Raw genomic sequence first — 27,869 nt, forward strand, 5'->3', positions numbered from 1 at the left:
GAGCATGCACACCACTTCAGTATAGAAAACCAAAGCTTGACAGGCCTGCTGACATACCTAGTTACCATTATGACCGGACAGTTTATGAGAGGAGTTTATTCAGAGGTCATTTTATATAAATTTATAATAATCTATCTTTAAAGTGTACCACATGGTGTAAATTCTGGCAAATAAACAACATCCATATAGTAAAAATCACATTGTTTATAAGGATGTGGCATTTTCAGCACAACATGTGATGGAACATATTAATGAAAAGATAATGTGACATTACAGGCTGGTACCAACAAACAGTATGACATAACACAAATTTCATGAGTGTGTACCAGGATCATAGGAGTTTCCTTTGTGCTTTTATTGATGCCTACACAAATGGGAAAATAACAAAAAACAAAGAAGGCCACACTTATTTTTTGTCAGTTTCTGCAAAAATGTGCTTAAAAACGATGCACATTCAGGGCTATGACTTCTTCTAAAGGGACAGAGGCATTTAGAATTCCTTTTTATCTTTTTTTAACCACACAGAAACAATTACTATTTTCTCATGACTCTTTTTCTATCTGCTGTTTGTTTGCATTTAGAGGCTTGACATTCTTTCTGCTACATATCTCAATTTTACTGAATTATTCATGCCTTACAAGAATGTAAGAAGCAGTACAATATACCTTCGGTTTGGGTGGCAAAAAAAGAGTCTAGCTTTCTGCTTTCCGTATCTTAATAATGGAGGATTTAAATATACAAAATGCAAATATTGTAGCAAAAAGACATCCATGAAATTCAGGGCATTGGTTTATTAAATTTGGAATGTGCTGTACTGTTGCTGCTTTGAATACAGATCCTGTTCATGCAGCCGGGCCACGTTCACACTGCAAGCTTTAGTGCTCAATTCAGACTTATGCTCATATCTGACGTTGTGTTGTTATTGTGTTTGTTGCTTGTGTGCCTCCTCACAAACTATTTAAATAGCTAGTTTAAATAGTAAATACATTTCTAGTTCCATGGTGAACTGCTCACCATCCTAAACTGACCCATATTTGAAAAAGAACAAAAACAAAAATGTTGCATGTAAAGAATTAAACACATGGGCCACTGAGGCCATAGTGTTTCCTTTATAAGCTACAAGGATGAGGAAAAAGAGAGCCAGCTTCTTAACACTATCCCCGCCAATGATGAAATATTCCAGCAATCAGTGTTTTCATATCATAAAAAATTTGAATTCTTACTTTTTCTTTTAGCTTTCACTTTCTTTTAGCCTCATCTGCTCCATGAAAAAGCACACAGAGTTGGGTTTTCTCACCTGCCAACAAGGCTGGGTTGTTTAGAGTGATTTAAAAGCTGCGTGTTTACCGACATGACTGTTTCGATTGAGTTTGCATTGCAAAAATTCTTCTGCCTGGTCATGATTTTCAAATTTTTTTGAACGGTCATTAAATTGTTAGAACAAATATGTCTTGTCTTCACATATACATTCTTTCTAGTTTTTCTACCAGCTCGCTTTAGTATGTAATGCTACAGCTAGAAAGTGTTGGCAGTTCACCTAGAAGCGGTTTGCCAACAACAACAAAAACTGAAGAACACCTTACTAACTACGAGGCACGGGACTGTTAAAACGTGTAACACAGCGGGGTGCTACTGCAAAAGCTGGACAAACACGCAAAGCCAAACACCACTACAGCCAGTCAAAGAATAGTCTAACATTTACCAGAGAATTTAGGTCTAAATCAGAAATTAAAAAGTTGGTATTTCAACTGATTGCTGATTTGGACACTTTTGCCTGCAGTCTGAATGTAGCCATAAGAATTTTGATGTGAAATTTGAATTTGACAATATCAAAGCCTCAACTTTAATGCAAGATATCAAACTTTCTAATAAAGGTACAGCAAGATGTAAGATATCTTTAAAATATTACTGGATGTTTAATTATTTATTCCTAAAGAAGCCAAACTCTTGCTTGTCACCCTCGTTCCCTTTTTCTTTTGAAGTGACCTTCCTGTTAACGTAAGTGTTGAACACTGTCATATATATAACCAAGTAAGACAGAATGGAAGAAAATGTAAATCTTTGGAGATTATACCTGTTGAAGTAAAATGTGTGTACAGTGTGATTTGGCTTTGATTTGGGAACTATGTTTACCTCACTAGAAACAACAAAGTCCTTATATGCAATTTCTCCTTCATCTAAACCTTTGGCAGATGAACACAGTACCAGTCTATTTGCTGTAATTTAGGACTAGCCAAAATTAGGTTCACCATTTAAAGTGCATCATTTAACACAATAATTCTACATAGATTCTATTTTTATATTGCATTTACCATAATTTATTCATTTAATTGATTATGCTGTTGATATTTTATGAATTTCTTTCTACACAGTTGACAAGTATCAATCTAAGGAAGTTACAGTATGTCCTCTTGATTTCTATGATTGTTTTACTTTACACCATTTTATTTTGTACATAAATTTGTGATTATATAATAAATATGCTGCTAGAATGTGTAGACCCACTTTTAGAAGCTTCTTCTGCCTGCAGTACATAATTACCCAAATCCTGCTTGTTGAGCTGACATCCCTGCCACAGTCTAATTCTACATGCAGAGAGAACAACAGTATTTGCCTCCTTCGGTGCTTGTGAACAACGTCTTAATGTTAGTGAGAGTGGCTGTCCAACAGAGACTCGAGAAAATGGCAGGATACGCCAGCATATCATGTTATAGGCAGTTAAATATCGAGGTCACTGGTCAATATGACATCCTTTTTTATGGAATCAAGATCAAGCATTCTGGCCTACTCAGATAAAACCCCAGTGAAAGTCATTCAAAGGGTCACACTAACTTTGAAGCCATTTTTACAGGATTTCAGATTCCAGGATTGAATGTCCTACACGACTAAATTTTGAAAGGTTTTTGGTATGACTAAGACTAATACGAGAGTACTGCAGCAACACTTTTTTTTATTATCTATTTCTTTTCTTTTTTTTTATAAAGGTCTTGGCATATTTGTGTAGACTTGTAACACTGAGCCAAGAGCCAGTGGCCATAAATGACCACAAGCGCTAACAGCCAAAAATAAGATCTCTATAATAGCATTTTGCGAGTGGTGCAGCACACACGCTAACCTTTAATAGGACTCATTCCTTTCCAGTGTCTTTTATTACCATATTTCAGAAGTCCATGTGCAAAGAAAACAACTTCAGCCTTAACAGGGCAAGATCCTACCATTGAACAGTCCTGGATATTGACCAGAAAGGAAACGGCATGGGGCACACATTGTCTTCTATGTTCTCTCACTGCCGGAAGGAGAAGGACCGTGCAGTTCTTTAAAAGTAAGTCCTTCTCACTCCTCACTCTCCTCTTCATCCCCCTTGGTGCCTTTACTCCAACGCTGGAAGCAATGAACAGTTGAAGCCAGGAAGAAACTGGTCATAATGGCCACTACAGACACTGAGATGCCAGAGAAAATGATGATAAGAAGGTCTGTCAGAGTCAGGGTGGCCTGGCACTCACGGAAGCTGTCCTTTGAGAGCTGGGTAAGGGATACACGTCTGCCATCCATAGGGAGGGAGCACTCCAATCCTTTGACCCCTACATAGAGAGAGTAAATGCGATTATACAACTGAACAAGACACGTTGAACCTCACATTCATTCATTTCTATACGAATTAATTCAATGGCAGTACTTACATGACAGTTTACATCATATATAAAAACAAGCACATAGTCCAGGTACTGTAGGCCTTAATACAGTTCACTATATGCACCGCACAAACACAAGAACTCTAATTTAACTCCCCATTGGTTTAAAATTAAAGGTGATGTGCATTTGATCTACTGCTCATGCAGCCCACACCTGCTCAGAGCTAAAGACTATCAAAGAAAAGTGGAGAGCATAGTTTGAGCTGTCCTGTTTGTATGAAGCCCTTTAATTCTGATAGTGGAATATCTCAGTTCAACAGGGTAACGCGGTTTCTTCCTAAGTGTGGGAGCTGATTTAATAACTGTAAGGTCGATCAGAAGTCTTCACTTATGAGTTGAAGTTGCACTGTGTATACAGTACACCCACCCACACCATGACTGTAGGTTCACTCTTGGAATACAGCTGAAATACTGTGAGGCAAAGTGATACAGTATATGCATTAGTGAGACAAGGTTGATTTTATCTAGTGTGCTGTAGTGCTGTGAAAGCAGCCCATTTTCATGTCAAGATAAACGCATTAGTTTCAAATGGTTTGGTGAATGAAAATAATTTTTAAAATAATTTAATTTGCTAGCTGCACAAGGTGGATCTCTTAGAATGCACACGCTGTTGAATATGACCTCTGTTGCACTTCAAAAATCCACTGATGTAGAGCATTGGCAAAGGGCACTGTCTCAGACAGGGGCACCTTGACCAAACTCATCTCAAGATGAAGCCGTGATAAATCAGTGAGTGCTGCTCTCTGTGCCTTTGTCACTTTAACGTGGTTTATTGTTCAGACATTGTTTAAATGGAAAAGGACAGCGACTGTGGCTTATTGGATTTCAAGGATACAAGCCCTTATCGGAGTCTTCTTTTACTCTCATGATTACAAATGACATCAGCACTGGATCATTCGGATCAGTTTTAACATGCATGTGTTGATTACAGGCCACTGATGCTATCACTAAAGACAGAAGGTGTTCATGCTTACAGAGTCAGGTATTCAAGTTATTTTAATGAGAACTTGATTAACATTTGACATTAACTTGATACAAGTTCTAATTAGGTGCTAGAAATGTTCTTTCTTTCTGTATTTCTTGACCTTCATACTGCAAACTTTATACATCAACAAATTTAATGTAACTAAATACTGGCAATGTACACAGGTGGGAAAAGTAACGTAGTACAAATGTCTTGTTCTGTTCTGTGCTCTACTTGAGTTTTTATTTTTTTGACAACTTGTTACTTTTATTCCCTACATTTTAGTACAAATATCTACTCTTTAAATTTTCACAAAAAAAAGGCCCAATACTTTTGGCTTAAGCCATTTGAGGGGAGTTATTGTTTCCTGTACCTCCACAAGGTAAATGGAGGGAACAATAATATATAAAATCTATCCTACTAGTGTACCCATCAGCTGTGCTTGTTGCACATAATAAGCATCAGTAAAATAGGTAAAAATATATGATTTAGACATCATTAATAGCAGTACTCAAGAATTACAGTGGGCTGGAATGATCCAGAAAAATCAGGAACAGCATTTTTGGTGCAATTATTATGAATTAGACTCCACTTAAGTCTTATGGTTGCCTCACCCACTGAATCCACTTTTCATATCCCTCTTTAGTTATGGAGGCAAAGCCACTAAATCTACAATTCGGTAATAGCAAACAGAGACATTTACTATCTACCTAATCTACTTAATACAGATTGTATGTACTTTTTCCACTTCTGACAATGTATTGTGTGAAGAACTAGACATATGGATGCAAGTGTTAGTTTATAGGTGGGTAGAGATAAATCTTTAGAATGTGGGTGGCTAAAACTTTTAAGATATTTCAGGCGAGAATGTCTCAAAATGTTATTTTGTAAATTTCAAATACTGATACTGTGCATGCAAATGCACACACTTGGCAGTACATCAATTCTGGATCTTTGCTCAACAGTCAGCACAACATGGAGCATACTGAAGATTTTTAGTACTGCCCGAGAGTGTGTTTGTTCAATTAAATACCTTAATTCTGCACCAAAGTGACACTTTTTATGTGGTGTTTAATGTATTACATTTAAATTGTGGTAAAGTATTAGAGTAATGTTAATAGTAAAACTAAAACATCTGTGACGATCAATTAAATAATTGTTAAATGTGTACAACTTTGTTGTAAAGGAACAAATAACCTTCAAAAGTTGAGCGAGTTGGAAACATAAATGTACAAATGTAAATATAGTTGGAAATATGTGATGGTCCTTTGACTGACTCGTTACAGTATTAGTTAGACTCTCTAAAACCTTGTTGAAACTTAGTGACACCAATCTCCTAATAAAAACCTCCTACATTTCAGCTGACATAAATATTATGGAACATGTCATTAAGATAACAACAACACAAAATTACAGGACAGGGAAAAAGTTATGTTTCATACATATTAAATACACTATTTTGATTCAATGTTATTTTAAAATAGCACCTGTAACAGTGTTTGGGTTTTTCATAAGGTTCTGTCCACATCTCCATCTCCGGCAAGGGTCTGTGTCACTAAACCTTTTAACAATAAAGTACGAAATCTAAATGTCAATAATCATGCACATATTTTGATCTAGTTTCATTGCCTATGTTTTCATCCATCTTTTTCCAAGCACCTTCTTCACTTGTGCTAGACCGCAATAGGTCAGACAAAACATTAAAAAACACATTCCTTACAGACATCACGATTAATGTCTTCCAGTGTAACTGTATAAACAATTTATGAATGCATTATAGCCTGGAAAACACTGAGGTTTGGTGGTTCTGCTCTTTTTAGCCTTAGACTTACATAAAAATGCCACGTCCAAGTCATCATGTTTGGGAGTAATTTTGACAGTACATATTAATGTATTATACCTGTTATAACCATTTTTTAAGAACCACGGAGGCCAACAGGAAAGAATGAACTTCTACGCGCCACTTTGTTTTGTTCCACTTTTGCTCAATTTCATCACAAAATCCCAGCATCAAGAGGCTTCAATAAGCCAATACCATCAGTCCTTATGAAGCTCAAGAGGAGCATATTGGTTCCTGGCATGATTAAGTCCACGACATGTCGGCCATATGCTCTGGGAATCAGAGATCAAAACAAATTCATGTTTCACTGCCTGTGAGAATACTGCTCATTCAAGTTGTCTGAGTGACATGTATGTGCTGAAGAGGCAAAGTTGGCCTTATAAAGGTCGCAATGTATTTAGAGATGTTTAATCTCCTTTCGTGACAAGTATGAGCTGAAACGTTTTGTTGGCTTTTAATGCTTTCAAAATCCACTATTCTAAGCATTGCATTGCGTAACCAGGCACATGGCTCACACTTTGAAATTTGCAAAGTGCAGTTTAAATCAGCTGGGCTTCTTTCTTTTTCTTTTTTTTAATTGTTATTTTTTCCAACATTTCTATTTTCTCTGACAGTACTCAAACTACTGCTTGGACCTATTTTATAGACATTAAGAGTGTGATTTCCTCCTTTAATATACAGGTTTATGAAATTAATTGTTTTTGTATAAAGAAGCGTCTTGTTTTCTGTTTTATCTAATGTGCACCATCAATATATATTCCAAAAAATAGACATGGGTAGAATGAAAAATAACTTGCATTAACTGGTTAACAGCAGTCATGTTGAATGAAAAGTCACCTCTAGCATAATTATCACATACAAAGACTGCCTGTCCTGTCCATTTGCGCATGAAACAAACAATTTACATTCATATTCACAATGTGCTTTCTGCATTGCAAATAAGCAGTCACCTTAGAGACTTCGCCTTTGCCTTTTGAGATAGTTCTGTCTGGTCTTGCCTCTTTCAGATGCTTGATTAATGACATCTGAGACTAAAATTATCCTGGTGAACACATGGCCCCTGCAGGAGTAGCAGCATTATCACATTTATCAAAATGGATTTAGAAAACAGACCAGTGGTAGAAAGAGACAGCAAAGTTATCTTTTTCCTGGTAGTACTACTTTGGTGTGCGATAACAAGCACGTCAAATATCTTGACGGCTAACACAACTTTGTTTTTGTTAATTTTTACGTTTGTCTGAGCATGCCATACAATATGAAAAGCTCGCCTCGATTAATTTAATATTTGTACCTAAACCACCTTAAAATAAGGGACATGTTGAACAGCTGTTGTGTTTAGCAAAGAAGAGGAAGACATCTTATTGATACACAGAGGTTTTTCAGATTTTAGATGCAGGACATGGAAGACTGAGTCTGATATTTTACAGGTAAAATAATTTTAACTGTGAGCTAACATTAAAAGAAAAGAAAATCCCCAAAACCATTTTATCCCAGCTTGTTCTCCCATGGGATAAAATTACAACCAAAATATCGCTAATGCAACAGCCAACTGACAGCAGTTATAATCCATTATTTTAAAATTACATGCAAACAAATCTTCTCTTATAAACAATAACAGACTCTAGACTTGTATGAATGGAAATAGCCTCTTAGTTATGAAAACTCAAGCCAGTGCAGAAGAACCTAAAACCTGCATTCCTTATAACGCTCACAAACTCCAATGATACATAAATGAAAAACAAATTATTCTCCTCCGAAGTGAAGAGTTTATGGTTTCACTCTGAGATTTCAAATCTTATTAAACAGCGCAAAATCAGGATTTTGTCAAAAATGATCCAAAGAGTCAAACATTGTAACTAAACAGGGTCGGCTTCAAGGTGTAGCCACCCAGTACTGCATGAGCATATCATCACTACAACTTTTATGATAAAGCATTTGAATGTATTCCGTCATATTCTGGGTACAACTCAGAACAACACAAGTCTTGTATTTGTGAGTCTCACCTGTAATTAAAACACATTTAATGCATTTATCACATTTATTAATTGAACTGAAATAAATGAATACAATTTCATCTAATAATATACTCATTGCTTCATTAGTTATTTCTCACAGTTATTTATTAGTATCTATTATTTAAACAACTCTGCCTCTGTCACATAACCATTGTTATAGCCAGAGTTTTACAGGGAGCTGGGAACAAGCTTTGTGACAGCAGTTATCCAGGACATCCAATGTTAGGCTCAGTGAAGCCAGGAAACCCCAAGAGAGTCGGACTAACTTAAACTCACTTCTGGGAAGAGGCTCAAAGGATGAGGATCTCTTCTGACTTTTCTATTTATACAACTAGTTTAAAGTAAAAAAAAAAAAAAAGTAAGTGCAATGCAAATACAGTTAACAGATACCAATTGCATAAGTGAGTGAGAGAGTGAGAGAGACAGAGAGAAAAAGCTTTGTTTCCTTTGCTTATACCTGTAATTGAATTTGGTACATGTCTTGTCCAGTGTAAATATGTTTAGCAATGATGTTTCTGGAAATACAGACTGCAGTCCCTGTGTTTTGTTGCCTGGGGATAACACAAAGATGCACATTATCAACGTAGATTGAGCATATGCTTTTAAATGTTTTAAGCCCAATTCTTTATGAATCCAGCAAAACATTTAATAAACATGTGATTTTCTAGTAACTGTAACTTCACACTTACTCTGGCAGAAAAATAAGATGGTGTTTTAAAGTACACAGAGTATCTAGGTCCATGCAGTGAGTCAATGACAGCTTGTTAAATGAGTAAGCAGACGCGGTACAATTTTCAGAGTTCATAAATGACCCCAAACACCAGTGTGATCACACACACACACACAAAAAAAACACGTGTAAGGAGCAGGCTACTGTGCACTGACACAACACAAATCAGATCCTTACACTATCAGGTATGTCGGCCCACACAGCTACGTTACATTCCTGGCACGAACAGTTGATGGATTACGTTTAGGATTATAGCCAGTCAACAGGACAGGCTATCTGCTGTCTCAGTCGTGACTGATCTACCTAGCTGTGGCAGAATGATATCAGAGGCTTGTTTCTCCTCCCTCCCTCAACACCACAGTCCAGATTGATCTCTGCACCAAAGGCTAAAAGCAAAATTACCCCATCAGTACATCTGCACACGTGAAGTAGTTAGCTTTCATTTGGCCATAGCATACTGGTATCGAGGTACTCTCTATGAATACTCAAGCTGCGACAATGATTAACAAAACTGTCCCCTCCCTGCTGTATTAAACGGGATGAATGTGCCATTCAAGTCCAATATTCAGCGGATGTAAATAGAACAAGGCAGGCATAATTGCAGAGCGACTGAAAAATGATTCAGTTTTAATCCTCCAAAGAATTTGAAGGAAATCTGGGAGAAAATGGTGAGATGTATGCAAGAAAAGGGCAGCAGCAGGGACTGGAGTGTGGAATGTGTGAAGTGAATGCACAGCTGCACAAAATGACGAGCACGTATGTGACAGTGGGGTGAGGGTGACTCGTTCAGAAGGGGATTCCTTCTGCATGTAGACTCAGAGACATCGCTGTACTATGGGAATATTTAAAACATCTCATCTCAAAAACAATTGAAATTGCTTATTCCCAAACACCAGAGGTGACTGTTTAAAAGCAAATGCTAGCAGATATATTTCCACTATATCATTGGACTGACAATGCAATTTGTCTATTGTCATAATTCATCCCTAAATATGCAAGTCATTTATGTAATTTATGCCTCGCAGTTGGCCACACAGATGAACAAAAACCCAAAAAATCTATCATGCACGATGTTACACACTCTCAGCGAGATAATGCTTTTGGCTTTTCACCTTTTATTTCTGACACTGGCAGATTATCCCTTTCTGCTTCTGTATGAGCTCTGTCTGATGCTATCCCACTTTGTAATCCTGTCCACCTCTTCGCACTCAGCTTTCCCTTCCCGGTACTCTCTCCTTCACATCCCAACTTTAAATAAACATTAAATTAGGCCAAGATAAAACAAGCTGTCAGTCTGTGTTAATGGAACAGATATTTTCTCTCCACTGTAAAGATAGCAAATGATCATGCTGGGTAGTATGGCAACATGCGAGTGTCAGCCAGTGGCATCATATTTTCAGAGTGTGCTTTGGAGTGCGGAAACAGGTCTCAAAGGAGATACTTGATACGTTGTCAAGGAAAATTCTGATTTTGACCCTGTCACATGAACTGCTAGTTTGTCGTGAAAGTGTTTAGGTCACGACTAGTGTTGATAGCAACTGCATGACGAGGCTCAGATCCAGTCTACCGTCGCCCATGAGAGTTGGCCTGTCTTGCCCTGTAGGCAGCTCTAGCTCCAATTACCCTGGCCAATGTGCTGTAGAACTGTGTCACTGTGAATTATACATGGCCTTTGTTCATCCTTAACCCAAGAGCACTGGAGACAGCAGTGGATCATGTTTACACTCATCCTTCCACTGAAACATTCATGAACTTCACTGTTGGCTAAAAACTAGACATTTAAATGGTGCAAATTCTTTTTTTAAATGGAAAAGTTTATATATATGACTAATCAGCTGACTGCTCAACAGGACAGTTGATGTTTTTGTATAAAAGAAACGGTAAGAGTCTGGTTTAACTCATTTTAAAAAATCAATAATAATTTTTATCAATGTCGCACATCAATTTTTTTTTGTGTCCAAAAAGTCCTGAATTGATGCACCTTCCAAGCACTCATCATGCTGGCCTGCAGTAATCACAGTTATGCAAACATGAAATTGTGCCGTACTGTGAACTGGAAATCACAGGGGAAATCAAGAGGTGAAAAATGAAATGGGAATCCAGTTTACAGCATGGGCTCTTCAGCTGCTACATCATGCAGGTCTTAACCAAGGAAGTCATTGATACCTAGGGAAAACATAAAATAGCACTACAATTTTTCTTTATTTACAAGTTTGAAATTAGTTTGAGCTAGAGCAACAGACAGAAAGAGAGATAGTTTATTAGTGCTATATTTTAATTCTGGAGAAGGATTTCTGGTTTAAAATTTAGTGAAAGGCACCTCGGTTTGGCTTTTTCCTGCAGCAGTCTAGCTTCTGCGGTCTTTGTTGAATTGCTAAGAAAACAAAAACACATTCTTCAGTGTTTCTAGGTCTTCTGTTTATTGGAACAAAACCAAGGGAACTACACTGATTTTCAGCTGGACTTTCTTTTTCACCTTCATGTTTCATGCCTTGTTTCCCCTGCTCTCTCAACATTATTTTGTGGCTTATCATCTGCATAGCTGGAGCAGACTATGACTTGGTACTTGGATGGTACTTTCATCACGGCTCCCATTATCACATGGTACTAGTACACTTCCAGTAGCAGCTGCGTTTTTTTATGTGGTCATGCAAATGATGTTATCACAAGCTGTTTGCATAGAGTTGCACATAATTGTGTGCTTGTTTTACTATCTTACCCTTTTTGCAGTAACACCACTTAGTTTCAGTCTGAAGCCACATGACAGTGAATATTAAAATGAGTATGAAGTATTTAATTGGGATACCACTGGAGTAGCTTTAGCCCTTCTGTTTTTAATATTATTGAGCTCTTGCTGGTAAGAGAGACAACATTCTCAAATTTAAAAACTATTTTTTGTAGCTATTTACCTGATTTGCTGCTTGGTGAAAAAGACATGAGGATGCAACACCCACAAGTGTGAAAAGAGCGCACTAATGGAGAATTTAAATTCTACTTTCTGTCTCTGTAACTGATTTTCTCTGAGATGAGTGAGACATTAAGTGGCAACGCCCACGCTGATGATGGTTGTTAGAGTTGATACATATTGAAACGCTTACCAAGTCAAGCTCATTCACTAATGAGTGTCCATCTGTTTATTGTGTAACCACTTCCAATACAGCATTTCAGAGACTAGGTCATTGCATTTTTCCATGATCGAGAGCTCAGCCATTACGTTAATTAGGTCTGGCAGTTTGATTCCTACATGTGTGAACCGTGTTTGTAAGTCCAAATCACTATAAGCATCCCAGCTATTTGTGCTTCCCACAAAGAATCCGTGAAACCACAAATTCTCCTGCAATATGTTCTTAACTTCTTTATATTTTTATGAGCTGGTTGAAAACTTATGTAAAATAAACTTCTGCTCACTTCAAAAAACACATTCAAGGTGTTAGTGACATACATGAACATAACAACACATGGATATAATCCACAGACAGTATTTTGGTAGCTGTGTAGTTTTATCATGAGATACATAAAGCCGCTTCTATAAACTAAACACAGAATAAGACAGCAACTTGTTTGGAAAGATATTTTCAGTTCAGTTACTTGTCCTGTGTGACTGGTATTAATTTGCATTGTTTTCCAATAGACTAAAGTATAATTAGTATCCCTTTCACCAAGATATTATTTATCTTGGTTTTATTAACACTAGAAAGTAAATTCCAGACATATTTTGTCTAAAGGAAATGATAAAATATTACAAAAGACTAAGCATAGACTAGTTTAAAGACTCTTTACTATTAGGTGTCACTGTGCGTTTTGTCCAAGCTGCTAGGGCCATAAAACAAATGTAAAAGCTGCTGATGAGGTGAGATAAGCATTACTAACTGAATTTGAGAGTGTGTTTTGGGGCCAGTTGGCAGTCATGACAGCAGCTTGGCCAGGCCTTTGGCTTCTTCTTTGTTGTTGATGTCTGTCTGGCCAGCTTTTGCCTTGGTCCAGACCTCTGAATCAGTCCAGTCAACTGTGTTGACTGATTCATCTGGCATCGTGACATACAAACAAACAATGTTTTTTATTGAAAAAGCAAAGAGTGCCATGGGATCTCTAACGATTACCCATTAGCCCCTTAAAAAAAACATTAGAGTCAGGTGGAGAGATTGGTCTCTAGTGATTGATTAGGGAAATTCAAATCACCTTGTCCCACAGAAATTGGTTAGAATGGAGGTAATGTTGACTGGCGATGGAAATAAAGTGTGATGTGTGATATTAGGCAAGGTCAGCGCTGCTAATGCAATTCATTATGCCTCGGAGTTGACAACACATAGTGCCTGTGATTAATGCATTTGCAAACTCCTGCTTGGGGGAATTGGGTAATCTTGCCAGTTTATCAACTTTGCTTCCTCACAGGCCTAAACTTGCAAATTTGGGGCAAATGAAAAAAGAACACAGAAGCAGAATCAATAGCATGGTACACCATGGCCTAAATGTATATTAGAAGTTTGCTTTTGTGAGGTGTCAGCAGTTTGTAACAGCCAGACACTTTGGGAGGGAGCTGAATTAGAGTGTTACCCAGTCAGTTCACAATTTTAGAGAGGGTTATTTCACACATAAGGCATAAGGGCAGGCTGGCATTGATTTGGACTACATCTTTTAATAATTAACCATGAATTTCATTACAGAATAGGAAGTCTGCAAAGGATATCCACTATCTGAATATCCTGTCTGCACAAGAGGGCAGGCTAGAACATCAGCTGGCAGGGTGAGGGGGGTTGGGTGTTACCCGACTGTATGACAAAACATTAATGTCAAACCCAAATCATTATCTTTACTTAAACCATCTGAGTATTTGGGGGCTTTAACCAGAACAAACAGCAAATGAAAAGGAATCTAGTTGTCAAAAATATAATAAAATGAAATAAACTGAACAATAACTAAGCCACATCTAAAAACAAGATATACACGCAGGAAACACAACCGAGTTTCTTTTAAAACAAATCTAAGGTCGTACTTCCTTAAAAAAGGTGCCAGCTTTGGGAATTTGAAAACACTCATGTGGATGTGTGCATGGTTTTTCTGCAAACACTCATATCTTCTTTTTCTCAGTTAACCTATTCAAGAGACGAGAGCAAGATTAAAACCCTCATCTTGAACCACACTGTTATTCAGGCTTTTGATAAAACATGTTTCTTTGTTTGTTTATGCAGGGCAACATTTTACACCCTGACAGTAACTGTACACCTTCATCTTTAAACCCAATAAACTGTTCATGAACATTTTGTGGTGTATTCACAGGTTTGGTTGCTGTTTTGTTTTTAAATACACTCACTGTTAGCCACATTCAAACAAAGTTCTCAGAAGATGTACAGCATAGTTTAAAATTCACGTATAGCAGTACTGTCAGATTTGTTTATTTTAGCTTTTTGATCGAGTGCAGTAGTCTTCTCTTTTGAAACCTTCTGTCTCTTATGTGAGAATGTTGATTGCGATTAAGGTATTTTATATAGCCTGATAAACAGAACGCCAAACAATGGTAATGCGTTCTGTTTTATCTGGGACATACCATGCAACTCCCTTTAGAATACATTAGCTCTGGTTTCATGATGTAAGAAGATCTTACCCTGCGTATAATACTTCTGAAAGGACATGGTGACCCCCTTTGTCTTGTTTTATTCCTCAGATAATCATGCACACACGGAGATTGCCTTGTAAAGCCTCCAAAACTTCAGTCCTGTTATCTAACTCAACGCTGCAGGCTAAATCACAGTGGTAGACAGCGCGTGTATATTATGAGCCTTAAAATTCACATGGATAGAGCAATCAGCACAGGAACAGGAGGAAGAGTCTGATTTTCAGTGGCACAGGAAAAGGTTACATGGCTGAAATATTGTCAACTAAATAGCAAATATTATGTGAGAATTATATATATTATCTTAAATATTATATAGCCAATATAAATATAAGCCACAAATGAATGCTGATGATTACACAGGATATAGGTCAGGCTTATCTACATATTCAAATGTGGAGCCATTAGAAAAGCAAGTTAGATTCTTAATGTGAGTTGTTTAATTTCTCTTTACAAATCAGACCATATTACATTTCAAGTTGCTTTCTATAACAATTGATTAACTTTATACACACACTATCCTCGCAGTTTTCACTTTCAAATGAGTGCTATTGTCTCGTATTACACACTTGGTCTCACACATTATAGGCTGTGGGGGTGGAGGTAAAAAAAGAGACAAAATTAGAACAAGGGAGAGGGAGGGGGGGTTTCCTCTCCTACAGGGAAAACATAAATAGACCAGAGAAGTGTTGTGGTAATGGATTTGCCATAATACTGTTGAATGTTGTAAAGAGATATGGTTTATTTGGGTCAAACACATGAAGAGAAAATGGCTCTTTTTGTTACTTACCATTTGGAAGCTTATTACTGTTCTCCGTTAGCCATGCAAACAGGTTGGCAAAGTTGCAATTGCACACCCAGGGGTTGCCCTCAAGCCTCACTACCCGCAGGGAGGGCAACTGACTCAATGCCCCCACCTTTAGGGTAGACAGCGCATTACGCTCCAGTTCAAGTTCTCTCAGAGAGGTGAGGCCCAGGAAAGCATCCTCACTCACCTTGCTCAGATATGGGTTGTTTCCCAGTCGTAGTTTGATCAAACTCCGAGACTCCCCAAATGTCCCCTTAGGGATTTCAGTCAAATTGTTGCTGCCAAGGTCCAGGAAGACCAGCCTGGAAGAGGTGCTGAGAGTCCCTGGTTCTATGTGGGAAAGGGAGTTGTTCCGGAGGTCCAGATAGACCAAGTCACTGTATAGAACCAGAAAGTCGGAGGGGATACGGTTTATCCAGTTGTCGGCCAGCAAAAGCCTGCGCACATCCAAGGGGATCTCATCGGGTAAACTAGTTAGCCCACGGCCACTGCAGTCCACAGTGTGAGGATCTGGGCACAAGCAGGTTGCTGGGCAGTTCTCCCCCCGGGTCCATAAGACAGAGGACAGCAAAATGAGGATAAGCTGAAGCCAGCAGACACATGGCAACATGGTCAAGGGGGGGAAATGAGTTAGGGGAGAAAAAGGCTTGGGGTTAGGACAAATAGGAGAGGGTGGTTTGGGGTTAGGAACAAGAGGATGAGGGTCAGAGGGCAGGAGATCAGGACAAGGGAGGGGAAGGGGTGACTGAAGGGGGTGAAGGAGATCAATCCTCCTGGAGAAACATCCTTTTGTTATGGAGATGGATTTCTGGAAGGGCTCAGGAATTGGGAGATGGCAGAGCAGCGTTGAAAGCTGCTTTCCAAGGGATCATGTAGCGAGCTGCCTGGATAAAATAATAGCCTGCCTGCTTTGAATGAGGAAAGACAGGAGGATAGTAAGCAGTAGGTAGCTTGAAAGCAAGAACGACTGCTTTTAACAACGAGGGGAGGGTAGAATGAGAGTGGTAAATAGACACGAGCGAGCAGGGAATGAAGAGACGTCGGGGGCACAGACAAGGGAGAGGGGGGTTGAGGAGGAGGCTCTGTCCGCCACACTACCCCACAGTTGATCTGGCGGCAGTGACAGACAAAGACAATAAGGTCTCTGACACAAAAGGATATAATACGAAGCTCTGATTCAAGCATGACAAGCAAAGAGTAACATCGTTACATCCCTCCATTAGACCCAGGTCTCTGTATAGAAAAGCCCGTTGGTCTGATGAGAGAAAGAGAGAAGCTCACGGAACATCGCTCAAGTGTTCGTAAGGTTGTCTCCCCTTATTATTCCTTCTCTATCTCCCAGTGCCCTGCAACATGCTGTGTTACGCTGTCCAGCCCTGCATCAAAGCTGTGTGAGAGAGAATCCAAATATCCAGGCAGAAGCCTCGTGAATGTAGATTGCAATGCTGAGCTGCACACAGCCATGCCAATCCAATGTCTGCCTCTGAATCTACCACAGTTTATCACATGCCCTCTCCCCTCTCATTATTTCCAGGGGGCGTGCCTGAACCACACTGTCAACACGTGATGTCACTTCCTATAGTGTTAAAAATGATGATTGGATGATCTTAAAGTATAAAATTTGAAACATGTGATGCTGTTTATTTTAATTGGCATTTATGTGCCCTTAAAGACATATCCAGGAAAAAATATCTATCATGTTATATACTTTTAAAAATCTATTCGTTTTTTTAAATTTAGCAATGAACATGTAGATATATCGATAGATAGATGTATAAATATATAGAAGTGTAAATACATTGGTCTTTATTTATGTATATTTATGTTCCTGTAATATTTTGTTTCTACAATGAACATGAGCACAGGTTTGGTGTAGTGCTAAAATGCCCTTGCAGATCACCTGTCGTCTTGAAAGGAAAGTTTATTGTGTGGATGCTGATTAAGCATCCACACTATTGAGTTCCTGTTTCTCTTTATTCTTTATTATTATTGTGTGGATGCCCTAAAAGGGCTTCCACACTATTGAGTTCCTGTTTTAAACTTTATTCTTCAAGTTGCTGCCCCGTTTTTCGGCACTGAACTACTCCCTCAGTTTTCAGCCGATTTTCTCCGTTCAAACTCTAAACTGTTCTGCTATTTCTGCTAATTCCGGCTATATCTTTTGGTGTTTATTACTATTATACTTTTTAAAATATTACACTTTTTTCCTTTAATTTGTCCCATTGAAATGAATGGGAAACTTCCACAATTCTGCTAAAACTTGCTTGTCTTTGAAACTTAACTACGTCCTCATGCTTTCACCTAGAAACTCCATTCAAACTTTAAAATGTTCTCAGAATATTGGGCTATTCCTGTCTGATTCAGCTTTTTCAGATCTTCTACCGTTTTAATCTTATCTCTCTTTAAGTTTTCAGTTGCAAAATTGTGATTTTTCAGAAAATACATGCGTTGCTATGGTTGCTATGCAATTAAGTCAGAGTGAGTGCTGGTCCGTTCTGAATTTTCTCTTCATGTCTAAACAACTTCTTGCTACTCACTCACTTTCCACTCAACCCCCACAAATTATACATCAAAACGTAGGTATTTTTGCTGGCTTTCAGAAAATGTCACTATCTTTATTGTGAGGTTTACCGTTTTTTCGCAATTTGCCTCGGAGTGACACAAGGTCTGACAAGTCCCCATTCAAAGTCTATGGGGAGGTTTTGAAATTCAGAGCTGAAATTCTGTAACGGGAGGCATTTTCAAATCGCCATATCTCTTTAACAAAGCAAAGTTAGGACATGAGGCTTGTGCCAATATATCTTCAGACACTGCTGACACTCACAGTGGAAGCAGTTTTTACAATTATCTTACCGTTGAGCAATGAATTACGTTTGTTTGAGGGTGGAAATCTGTCCTTCTCTCAGTCTTCAAACTCTGGAAATGAAGCCGGTTTCTTCTCTCGTCATATCTCCGCGACGGAGGTACAAAGAGCTATGAAAATCGCAGTCAAAATACACCAAAGTCCGCTGATTCACCCAGTACAAGAATTATGCTGCTAGCCCTCCTAGTTTTTGTTTTGTAACTCCAAAAAACGGCGCTTTTCGCCTCTCACCGCGATCTATTTCTGACTGCTCAAGTCTGTGTTTTAGACACCCGCCCCCTTTGTGACCAGACCTCATTTGGCTCAGAGGGTTGAGCCGCTGCTGTGAGACCCGGTGGCAGAGGTTCGAGTCCTAGCTGTGACAGTTGCTACACATCTTCCCTGCTTGCATGCACTCTCCTTTCTTGACACTCTTCAGTGTACCCTTACACATAAAGCCATCTCCATCAAGCGCGTCTACACTTCTTTTTTAGCAGATAATTCTGCTTTTTCAGTTGTTTTCAGGAACTGCTGGTCAAGTCTCTATCTTTCAGACGTCCGCCCCCTTTCCAGGTGGCACAATTAGTAATGACACGGCTCTGCAGCTCAAAGGTCGTGGGTTCAATCCCACCTTGGTCAACATTTTTTTTTCACTACAAATTTATACACTATCACAGACCTGTAATTTATTTTGCTAATTTATTACAATTCTGCAAAGTTTTATGATTTTAGCAGCTTTTCTAATATGGACCTAAGATTCTTGTTAACATGGCAGAAATACATACAAGTACACAGCCTGATGAAGCAGACAGAGGCAGTACCTCTGATTAGTGAATTTGTTCTGCCTCTTTTCAGCAGAAATTCTGCTGATTCACCTCTGTTCAGCTCAACATACTACTTCTTTGCTTCTTTGCCTCTTTCTGAAGAAATTATGCTGAGTCACATCTTTTCTGCAAAATTTTCAGCCTTTTCACCACCTTGGTCAACATTTTTTTTTTCCCTACAAATTTATACACTATCACAGACCTGTAATTTATATTGCTATTTTTTTTCACTACAAATGAGTAGTGCAAAAACATACTATGTCTGCAACATCACAGTATATCTGTTATGTTATAGTATTACTACTAAATCACAGTATTTCTGCAAATTCAAGGAGGCTGACTGTTACTAAATGCATCAGTGTACATAGGTCATCTGTTGTGTTGGAGTGCCCTCTTGTGGCGCCTTTTGGGTAGTGCCTTAGTAAACATGAACACTGCAAAGAAGTGGTATCAGACTGGTTTGTAGTGGAGGAATTTGTTGCCAGTTTCTTTCATCTTTAATCCATATTCATGTTGTAATGTAGTAGTACCACAATATGGCAGAAACACTATGTTTTGGCACAAATACTTTGATTTGGTATACTTTAGCTTCTTCACCCCTTTTCAGCAAAATTTTCATTTTTTCACCCCTTTTCAGCACAAATTCCAGCTTTTTGGCTGTTTTCAGAAAAACCCTCTTTTCAGCAGAAAGTCTGCTGATTCATCTCTTTTCAGCGCAAGTTTCTGCTTCTTTGCCTCTTTTCTGCAGAAATTCTGCTGATTCACCTCTTTTCTGCAAAATTTTCAGCCTTTTCACCTCTTATCAACACAATTCTCGGCAGCTTCTGCTCATTCCACCATAATTGTCAGTCTCTCCATCTCTTTCCTTGTGAGAGTGAGTTTGGCACAGTGAGATGAGTCTGTGCCTTGAGCCCAGGAGGTCCAGGTTCAAATCCTGCTCAGGGACACATTTTTTTTTTCACCACCATACAAAGTTTTGAGTTTCATCTTTGTGATTTTTCACAAAATACATGCGTTGTTATGGTTGCTATGCACTTGGTTTCCAGTGTGCCACTGTAGGTTTCGCAGTCTTCTCTTCATTTCCGAACAACTTCTTGCTACTTGCTCAATTTTCACTCAACTTCCAGAATTTATACATCAAAACGTAGGTATTTTTGCTGGCTTTCAGAAAATGTTACCATCATTGTTGTGAGATTTATAGAATTTTGGCAAATCTCCTCAGACCAACACAAAGTCGGAAAACTCTCCATAGAAAGTCAATGGAGAGTTTGTTCAAAATCACCACTTGATTTCTGTAATGAGAGGCATATTCGAATCGTCATATCTCCTCAACGAAGCGAAGTTAAAACATGAGGCTTGTACCAGTATATCTTCAGACACTCCTGACGCTCACAATTCAAGAATTTTTTTCTCATCTATTACCATTTGGCCATGAATTGGGTTTGTTTGAGGGTAGGAAATTTGTCCCTCGCTCAGATTTCTTCAGATTTCAAACTCTGGAAATGAGGCACTTTTTTCTCTCGTCATATCTTTTTGATAGATTTCCACAGAGACCTGAAAATTTCCATGACTGTTCACCAAAGCCTGCTGTGTCTTACGGTGAAACAATGATATCTATACTCCATATAGATTTAGAGTTAGAAAGCGTTGTTTGAGGGCAAGTGAAGGCAGTTTTCGCTTTGCCTCTACTCAGTTATGGTGCATTATAAGTCAAATATCTTCAATAATTCATATTGTAATGATAAATTGTCAACACTGTAAGATTCCCCCATCTCTTCTGAACAAAACGGTGTAAGAATGACCGTTCTAGCCCCTACGGTTAGGAAATTATGGCCATTTGTTTGAGAGGAATCCTCACTATGAGAAATTCACTGCAGAAATCCTGTCTCTGTGCTCTGTGTGTGTAAAACGGCTGCACCTGTTTTGGCGGGAAAAAGTACACAGCCCTCTGATTGGTGGATTCAAATTTAGCAGCTCCCAGGCTGCTTGACTGACCTAGAAAGTTGCTCTTCTCTCCCTGTGTGTGTGTGTGTGTGTGTGTGTGTGTGTGTGTGTGTGTGTGTGTGCAGTAGCGGTTTTAGATACGGGCGACACGGGCGGTTGCCCGGGGCGGCATCGTGATGGGGGGCGGCATCACGTGCATCGGCAAAAAAAAAAAAAAAAAAAATGCATCATGCTGCCCGACGGCAGCCAGCGCATATTGGGAATGTCATAGGCACCGATCGGTTTTCTATCGCCCATTTGCTGGGAGAGGCGCCCTCCGAGGTGCGCCTGCTGCTTGCGGCACAGGGAGGAGAGGGCGGGCGGCGGGGGATTCTCTGGCTGGCTGGAGCAGCATCTAATAACCAAAACGCAAAATAAAACAAAATAAAAACAAAACAACAAACACGAAAACACCGGACATTATGATACAGACTTATAATTTGCACCGATGTTTTCGAAATTCTATACACGAAAACTGAGCGCGAGAGCCCTCGACGCGCTGCTGCGCTGCTGAAGTCAAAGTAAACTTTATTGTCATCTCCGACATACAGTCCAGCATAGAGAGACGAGACAACGAGGCTTCAGTTACAGCAGTGCAAATAAACGAACAATAAATATAGTAGAGTAAGAAAATAAATATACACTTTAGGACTCGGGGCGGGATCAATAACAATTTAAAATTTATAATTTACAGTTTGATGATTTAAAGTCTCACACGTAACCCGTCGAAAGGGGAGGGAGACCCGCTGCTTCCAAATAGAGCACATTTCATTCATAATGTTGTAAATCCAAGCCCATTATGTATTCATGATTTGAATCCTGGGTTGTGTGAAATCCCAGAAATACACCCTAGACAAAGTGAATCTGTGAACTAAGGTGTAGGTCTATTAGGTTATGTTGTGGTGATCCTCTGGTTGAGGGATGGGTGTTCATACTGGAGTGCAAAATTAAAACCAATGGAAGATGGACAAGAAAAGTTCAAAGCCATCAGGTGCTCAGTTTAGAAAAAGAAAAAAGAAGAGGAGAAGAAACGAACAAATGATACAGGTAAACAGATGTGTCATTGGATAAAGGTCATCCTGAAACAATCAGAATCAGAATACTTTAAACTAAGGAAATAATGTGGGTTACAGTTGCCCCAAGAAGAAATGGTAAAACAGTAACAATAACAGACTAAACTCCAAACAATACATTATGTTACAGATTTTAATATTAATAAGTCATTGTCAATTGTCGATTTGTCCTGTTCTCATTGTATGATGAATTATGATGGCTGTTTGTAGCCGTTTGCATACTATGCATACTGTCTCTCTCTCTCTCTCTCATATGTGTGTGTGGACAACAGTTTTATGTTAATGTACAATCCTTAACATGTTTTTTGTGTGTGTGTGTGTGTGTGTGTGTGTGTGTGTGTGTGTGTGTGTGTGTTTGGGGGAAGGGGGGGCAGGGCAGAGGAGTGTTCGCCCAGGGCGCCAAACAGGCTAGGACCGCCACTTTGTGTGTGTGTGTGTGTGTGTGTGTGTGTGTGTGTGTGACAGAGAGAGAGAGAGAGAGAGAGAGAGAGAGAGAGAGAGAAAGCCTTTTTATGGGATCATCTCATTGTAAGATTCAAATTCAATATATTTAGACTGGTTGACTGAATTTGATCCTATGTGTCTCTCTGTGCATGTGTGTTTCCATATGTGTCCATATTTGTGATTGTGTGACTGTTATACTTTTTTTTTGCTGATTTTTTTTCATTTAACAATTACATTTGAAGGATCCTTAGCATGTTCAGCATTTTTTCAGCTGTCCATTTTGCTTTTCCAATTTTTCTGTTTAAGTTATTACTATTGTGCTAAATCATATTAGCTATTTTATAAGTTTTGTGCTAAATATAGTATTTCTGCCAAATATAGTATTTCTGATTAATTATAGTTTTTCTACCAAATCATAGTACAGTATTTTGCTTTTTATAGATTTTTATAGGATATTTATATTGCTTAATATATATTTTTGCTTTTTATAGGATTTGTGCTTAATAGTATTTCTGCTAAATGTAGTATTTATGCTTAATCATACTATTTCTATATATTTTGCCAGGTCCTCTGTGAGGACTGAGACATTCAAATTTACATATCAGGGCCTGCACGGCTTCCCAGCCAGCCAATCATATCTGAGGTCTGCCGTTTCTTCTCTCATCATATCTCAGCGACGGATGTACAAAGAGCAATGAAAATCGCAGTCAAAGTACACCAAAGTCCGCTGATTCACCCAGTACAAGAATTATGCTTCTAGTCCACCTAGTGTTTGAGTTACACGACGTTTTGTAACTCCAAAAGATGGCGCTCTTTGCCTCTCACCGCGATCTAATTCTGACTGCTCATCACCCTGTTTTCCAGGCACTTGTTCTCTTTCCCAGTGGCACAGTTTGAATGACACAGGTCTGCAACCCAAAGGTCGTGGGTTCAATTCCACCTTGGTCAACATGTTTTTACCACAATTTACTACACTATCACAGAGCACTAATTCATATTGATCATTTATTACAATTCTACAAACTTTTATGATTTTAGCAGCTTTTCTAATATGGACCTCAGATTCTTCTTAACACTCCATGGCACAAATACTGTTCCCTTTAGGCTATGTGTGTGTGTGTGTGTATCAATATTTCTCCCATTTTAAAGTATTAATCCTCCATAATTGTATTTCTGTTAAATCAAAGTACTTTTACTACATCTTAGTACTTCTGCTCAATCATAGTATTTTGCCAAATCATGGTTTTTGTGCCAAATCATAACATTTGTGTTATGTTATAATATTACTACTAAGTGGAGGAATTTCTGTCATACAGTATATGTGCTGATTACAGTATTTCTGTTTAATAGAATTTTGGCAAATCTCCTCAGACCAACACAAAGTCTGAACTGCATAGAAAGTCAATGGGAGCTTGTTCAAACGCTGGATTTCTCTAATGAGAGGCATTTTCAAATCGTCATATCTCCTTAACGCAGCGAAGTTAAGACATGATGCTTGACAAAGAAAGACACTCTGACGCTCACAATTCAAGAATTTCTTTCTCACCTTTTACCATTTGGCCATGAATTGGGTTTGTTTGAGGTAGGATATTCAGCTCAGATTTCTTCAGATTTCAAACTCTGGAAATGAGGCACTTTTTCTCTCGTCATATCTTTTGATGGATTTCACACAGACCTGAAAATTTCCATGACTGTTCACCAAAGCCTGCTGTCTCTTATGGTGAAAGAATGATATCGATACTCCAAATAGATTTAGAGTTACAAAGCTTTGTTTGAGGGCAGGTCAAGGCAGTTTTTGCTTCGCCTCTACTCAGTTATGGTGCATTAGAAGTCAAATATCTTCAATAATTCAGATTTTAATGATAAATTGTCAACACTTTAAGATTCCCCCATCTCTTCTGAACAAAACGGTGTAAGAATGACTGTTCTAGCCCCTACGGTTAGGAAATTATAGCCATCTGTTTGAGGGGAATCCTCACTATGAAAAATAGACAGCACAAATCCTGTCTCTGTGCTGCATGTGTGTACAAACAGGTGCACCTGTTTTGGCGGGAAAAAGTACACAGCCTCTCTGATTGGTGGATTCAAATTCAGCAGCTCCCAGGCTGTTTGGCTGCTGCTGCTGCTAGTGTGTGTGTGTGTGTGTGTGTGTGTGTGTGGGTGTGTGTGTGTGTGACAGAGAGAGAGAGAGAAAGAGAGGCGAGAGAGAGTTTTTATGGGAGCATCTTATTGTATGATTTAAATTCAATATATTTAGACTGGTTGACTGAATTTGATCCTGTGTGTCTCTCTGTGCTTGTGTGTTTCCATATGTGTCCATATTTTTGATTGTGTGACTGTTATACTTTTTTTTGCTGATTTTTTTTTCATTCAACAATTACATTTGAGGGAGCCTTAGCATGTTCAGCATTTTTTCAGCTGTTCATTTTGCTTTTCCAATTTTTCTATTTAAGTTATTACTATTGTGCTAAGTCATAGCATTTCTGCTGCTTTTCAGTATTTGTGCTAAATACAGCATTTGTGCTAAATCATACTATTTCTGCCATTTCATAAGATTTGTGCTAAATATAGTGTTTCTGCTAAAAAAAATAGTATTTCTGCCAAATATAGTATTTTTGATTAATTATGGTTTTTCTACCAAATCATAGTATAGTTTTACTGCTTTTTATATGGCTTCTAAGACAACCAATCATATCTGAGGGCTTGCACATTCGAATTTGCATATTTTTACCTTCATGGCTTCCCAGCCAGCCAATCATATCTGAGGACTGGCACATTCAAATTTGCATATTGGGGCATTCATGGCTTCTAAGACAACCAATCATATCTGAGGGCTGGCACATTCAAATTTGCATATTGTTGCCTTCATGGCTTCCCAGCCAGCCAATCATATCTGAGGGCTGGCACATTCAAATTTGCATATTGGGGCCTTCGTGGCTTCTAAGCCAACCAATCATCTATGTCATATATCTATAATATTTCATATTTTTATTTTAAATGGTCAACATTTCAAGATTCCCCCATGTCTTCTGAACAAAACGGTCTAAGAATGACCGTTTTAGCCCCTACGGTTAGGAATTTATGGCTGTTTGTTTGAGGGGAGTCCTCACTATGAGAAATAGACTGCAAAAATCCTGTCTCTGTGCTGCGTGTGTGTAAAAACAGGTGCACCTGTTTTGGCGGGAAAAAGCACACAGCCTCTCTGATTGGTGGATTCAAATTTAGAAGCTCACAGCTGTTTGACTGACCTAGAAACATGCTGTTAACAGCCCCTATTCACCTTCTGCTGCTGTGTGTGTGTGTGTGTGTGTGTGTGTGTGTGTGTGTGTGTGTGTGTGTGAGTGAGACACACACACACACACACACACACACAAAGACCCTTTTTAGGGCAGCATCTCATTGTTGGATAAAAATATAATATATTCAGACTGATTGACTGGCATAGACCCATTCTGTGTGTCTCTCTCTGTACATTTTTGTATCCATATTTGATTTTGTGTGTATCTGTTGATTTGTATATCCATATTTGATTTTGCATGTATCTGTTGGCTGTTCTTATTCATTTTTTTCCTAAATGTATTTTTATTTTATTTTTTCAGAGGTAAACAAAATGAGTTTTGAGCAAACTTAACCATGTTCCTTTTATTCAGCTTGTCATTTTACCTTCCCAATATTTTCACTTAAGTTATTACTATTCTGCTCAATCATAGTATCTGTTCTAAATCATTGTTATTAAGCTATATTGTAGGATTTCTGCTAAATCATAGTATTTCTACTATATTATATTTTTCTTTCTAAATATAGCATTTCTGCTATAGAATAGTATTTCTGCTATGCTATAATATTTGTGCTAAACTGGAGTATTTTTGCTAAAACATAGTATTTATATAAAATTACAATATTCATAGTATATTACAGTGTCTCTGGTAAATCACAGCATTTCTTCTATGTTGTACTGTTTTTCTAAATCATAGTATTTCTGTAATGTTCAAGAATGTTTGGCTAAATATATTCTTTCTGTTATCTTATACTATTTCTCCTAAATTCTTGTATTTTTGAGAAGTTATCGTGTTTCTGCTAAGTTACAATATTTCTGCTAAGTTCTGCTATGCTATTGTATTTCTGCCAAGTATTATGTTTCCTCTAAGATATTACAGTTCTGCTAAGTTACTACATTTTAGCAAAGTTCCTTTGCTTCTGCAAAGTTTTTACAATTTCTGCAACTTTTCAGCTTTTTCAGCTAGTTTCAGCAGACAGCTTCAGCTTTAAAGCATCCACACTGCATTTTTGCAGGAAATGCAAATTTTTCTAGTTAATTATTTAGCTTTTCAATTTATACATATTTATAACATCAGTATCTGAGGTGCATTCAAGTCTCAACCCATAACGCAAAGAAGAGGATTAATTCTGAGTGTGTATTGTATTCGACAAATGGGATTTTCTCTAACAGGTAAATGCAATTAGACCACGGTTGTTGCAGGGTCATGGCAAATTAGACCTGTGGAGAATGAGGGTCGTGTGAAATGTCTAAGAAAGTGGCTCTGTCATGCATGAAATGTCAGTGTCTATTTCCAAGATGATAACACATTCACACACTGGTTCACAAGTGTAACAAAAATTGACCATGCACACACCTGCCCAAAATACCAGGAAGATGACAGTAACATCTAACTCACTTCATCACAGAAGATCTAATAATAACTCTTTGCTCAAACTCTGCGTTCACTGAAGTGTCTGCAGCGTCATCGTGTTGACAGGGGTGAAAGGCTCTCTCATCAAAAAGGGATATTTTTTGCACAGTTAGCATATGAGCTGTAAAACTCTAAAAGCTGAGGCAGCGTAAATTGCTTTCTGTAAACACATTTCAGCTTTACATCTCACTGAGAGAATTTAATGGCACTGCTGTTTTTCACAGTATGATGAAATATTTTCTGCCTCACGGACAGTTTGATGCTTTTCTACGAAACAGTTTCCTACACTGGAACATACTGATACAGTTGACTGCTCCATGTCCATTTTACTGCTGTTGTATTCAAATAAATA

General features: G+C 38.3%; 1 protein-coding gene across 2 annotated transcripts; it reads right to left on the bottom strand.

Annotated features, from left to right (window-relative positions):
• Positions 1-2,852: 2,852 nt before the first annotated feature.
• On the bottom strand, positions 2,853-16,358 carry lrrc38b (leucine rich repeat containing 38b). Of its 2 annotated transcripts, XM_039612825.1 has the most exons (3): positions 15,643-16,358; positions 3,504-3,581; positions 2,853-3,381 (listed from the first exon to the last, which is right to left on the bottom strand). In XM_039612825.1, exons 1-3 carry the CDS (start codon positions 16,268-16,270, stop codon positions 3,371-3,373), a joined length of 717 nt encoding a protein of 238 aa, XP_039468759.1. In that variant the 5' UTR covers positions 16,271-16,358; the 3' UTR covers positions 2,853-3,370. The 2 variants fall into 2 exon arrangements, with proteins under 2 accessions (XP_039468759.1, XP_031589053.1); XM_031733193.2 differs by having other exon boundaries at positions 2,853-3,581.
• Between the last annotated feature and the right edge of the window lie 11,511 nt (positions 16,359-27,869).

The sequence above is a fragment of the Oreochromis aureus genome, linkage group 5 (assembly GCF_013358895.1).
Source record: "Oreochromis aureus strain Israel breed Guangdong linkage group 5, ZZ_aureus, whole genome shotgun sequence".
NCBI lineage: Eukaryota > Metazoa > Chordata > Actinopteri > Cichliformes > Cichlidae > Oreochromis > Oreochromis aureus.

Coding starts and splice junctions, on each gene's coding strand:
- lrrc38b (XM_031733193.2), bottom strand. CDS start 16,270: ATGTTGCCATGTGTCTGCTGGCTTCAGCTTATCCTCATTTTGCTGTCC. Junction 3,582..15,642: donor CAGTAATAAGCTTCCAAATG/GTAAGTAACAAA, acceptor CTCTCTATGTAG/GGGTCAAAGGATTGGAGTGC.